The sequence below is a fragment of the Lycium ferocissimum genome, chromosome 9 (genome assembly GCF_029784015.1).
Source record: "Lycium ferocissimum isolate CSIRO_LF1 chromosome 9, AGI_CSIRO_Lferr_CH_V1, whole genome shotgun sequence".
NCBI classification, from domain to species: Eukaryota; Viridiplantae; Streptophyta; class Magnoliopsida; order Solanales; family Solanaceae; genus Lycium; species Lycium ferocissimum.
Genome location: NC_081350.1, coordinates 29,112,801 through 29,114,987, shown reverse-complemented (window position 1 = coordinate 29,114,987; position 2,187 = coordinate 29,112,801). Strand labels below are relative to the sequence as shown.

The following is a 2,187-nucleotide window of genomic DNA, read 5'->3' as shown; positions in this document are numbered from 1 at the left end:
CGTCAAGCAAATCACCACACACCCCCTTTTTGTGGTGGTGTGGTGGCACAAGGTGGCTAAAGCCTTAAAGGCTCGCCCATGGCATCCCACACCACAAAGGGGGTGGGGAAATAACCGTTACAGGATAGAAATGGTGGTAACGTGGTGGAGAGGCGGTGGCTAGTGGTGGAAAACCCTAGCGCTGCCATCAGAATCTCCCAAAGAGAAGAGAGATAAAATTAGAGTAGAAAAGGGAATAAAGACGGGCCACCAGAAAAATAAGTGAAGGGGGGGGGGGTAAGTATATTATTTACCTCTCCCTTTTAAAATATAATACACATTTAAAAACATAGTATATAGTTTAAAAATTATTTAACACAAAATGCCGTCGTAAAAATAATATTTTGACAAGATAAAAATCGTTACACGTCGTTTTAAAATACGAGCTTCGAAACGAGCCCAATATTGATATACTTTTGAGAAATATTTAGAAATGGAAACAAATGCAGTAAAAATGAGCGGTAGTTTATACGTCGTTTTTAATTAACAATTTTCCCGAGTCGGACGGAGCGGGATATGTATCTTCTTTTCAAATTATGTTTGTGACAATAAGTAACTCGTAATTTCTTGTGATTGTTAATTTTTTTTATAAAATAATAATAATTAAACGTCAATTTTTGCAATTTTCTCGGGATTGTTAAATTTTAAAGGTGCATCCTTGCTCTGTCTTTGACTCAGAAATTTTGGAAATTAAAATACGCGTCTTATGCGGTGAAAATTAGGTGTCAACAGGAGATGGAGGAATTGACGATTGTTATTGAGAGCCATAATGAAGGCGATCTTTTGCTTTCATGGCGTGAATCCAGGACGTCCAACTATCATGTTATAAGCCATTGCACAGGATATGATTTAAAAAGCAGTTTGTAATTCCACTCCACCTGCTACTACTGGCAAAATGATTTCACCCAGAGTTCTTTCTGTTGAATTATTTAACCTAGTGAGCATGATGGACTTATGAATTATTTTGCTCGTCAATTTCATCTCTTCTATGACCCTGATGTTTATGATGTTGGCAGCACTTCCCTGATCAACAAAAACATGTTTAATATCAGTATCTAAGATGCGCAAAGTAATTACTAACCCATCATTATGGGGAAATTGCATGTTATCGGCGTCGGCTTCATCGAAAGTGATACAATCCTTAACGAGAGCCAGCCTATCCCTTTTTTCATTTCTGGTTGTCACTCTTTTGAACTTCACGCCTGAAGTGTAAGTGACTTTATTGACGTCCAACCCTCCTGTGATGTTGGAATCTACACCAGCTGTAATAAAGTTAACTACTCGCTTTGGCTCGGGTAGTGATAGCGGTGCTCCTTGCTCCCTGTTCTGATAATACGCTTGTTTGCCTCTCTCTGAAAGCAACTCCGTTAAATGCCCTTGCTCTAAGAGTTTGGCGACTGTCAATCCCAACGCATGACAATCCTCGGTTTTGTGACCATGTCCTTTGTGAAATTCACAGAAATGTTTCGGATTTATTTTACTCGGATCTAATTTCATTTTTCCGGGCCGTTTGACTCTATTACCCAATTTGTCCAATGCTGCAACCATTTCTGTCGTCGAAACACAGAAATTATGGTCTATGAGTTTTGAAGCTCCGGTATTGTAATTTTCTTGGGGAGTCCCTGCTGTTGCTGGTGAACTGCGTCGATATTGATTATTTCTTAGTGTACCTTCATGACTTCCTCGTGAATAATATGGATCATAACATTCTCTTCTATGCACTCGATCTCCGTCGCTTTTTTCTGGAATAGCTTTTACTTGATGTATCCTTAGTTGTTGATAATGATTTCCTCATAATTGGATTGATGATATCTTGTTCTATCCGAATTTTTGAACAATATTGATAATATATATATCATCCCATGTTTTTTCCGGATATTCAACTAAATGTTTGGCAAGATCCTTTGTTATCGGTGTCCATTGGGACGTAATGCATGTCAGAATGCAATCCCAGCCCTTTTGTCTTTGATTTGCAGCAAGGTGTTGGGGTGTTTCTAGAAGCGATGAACAAATTCTTGCAGAGTTTCATCCCTCCTTTGTTTGATGTTAAATATATCTTTCATTCTTTTCTCTGCTTTTCTTGCTCCAGTGTGTGCCTTCTTGAATTTATCTACTAAATCCTCAAAGGATTCAAGCGAATTTGGAGGT

The 2,187-nt window shown here is 38.5% G+C and overlaps 1 protein-coding gene across 1 annotated transcript; it reads right to left on the bottom strand.

Moving 5' to 3' along the window:
* Positions 1-888: 888 nt before the first annotated feature.
* Positions 889-1,587, bottom strand: LOC132031766 (uncharacterized). Its single transcript, XM_059421678.1, has one exon. It carries the CDS (start codon positions 1,585-1,587, stop codon positions 889-891), a length of 699 nt encoding a protein of 232 aa, XP_059277661.1.
* Between the last annotated feature and the right edge of the window lie 600 nt (positions 1,588-2,187).

Coding starts and splice junctions, on each gene's coding strand:
- LOC132031766 (XM_059421678.1), bottom strand. CDS start 1,587: ATGGTTGCAGCATTGGACAAATTGGGTAATAGAGTCAAACGGCCCGGA.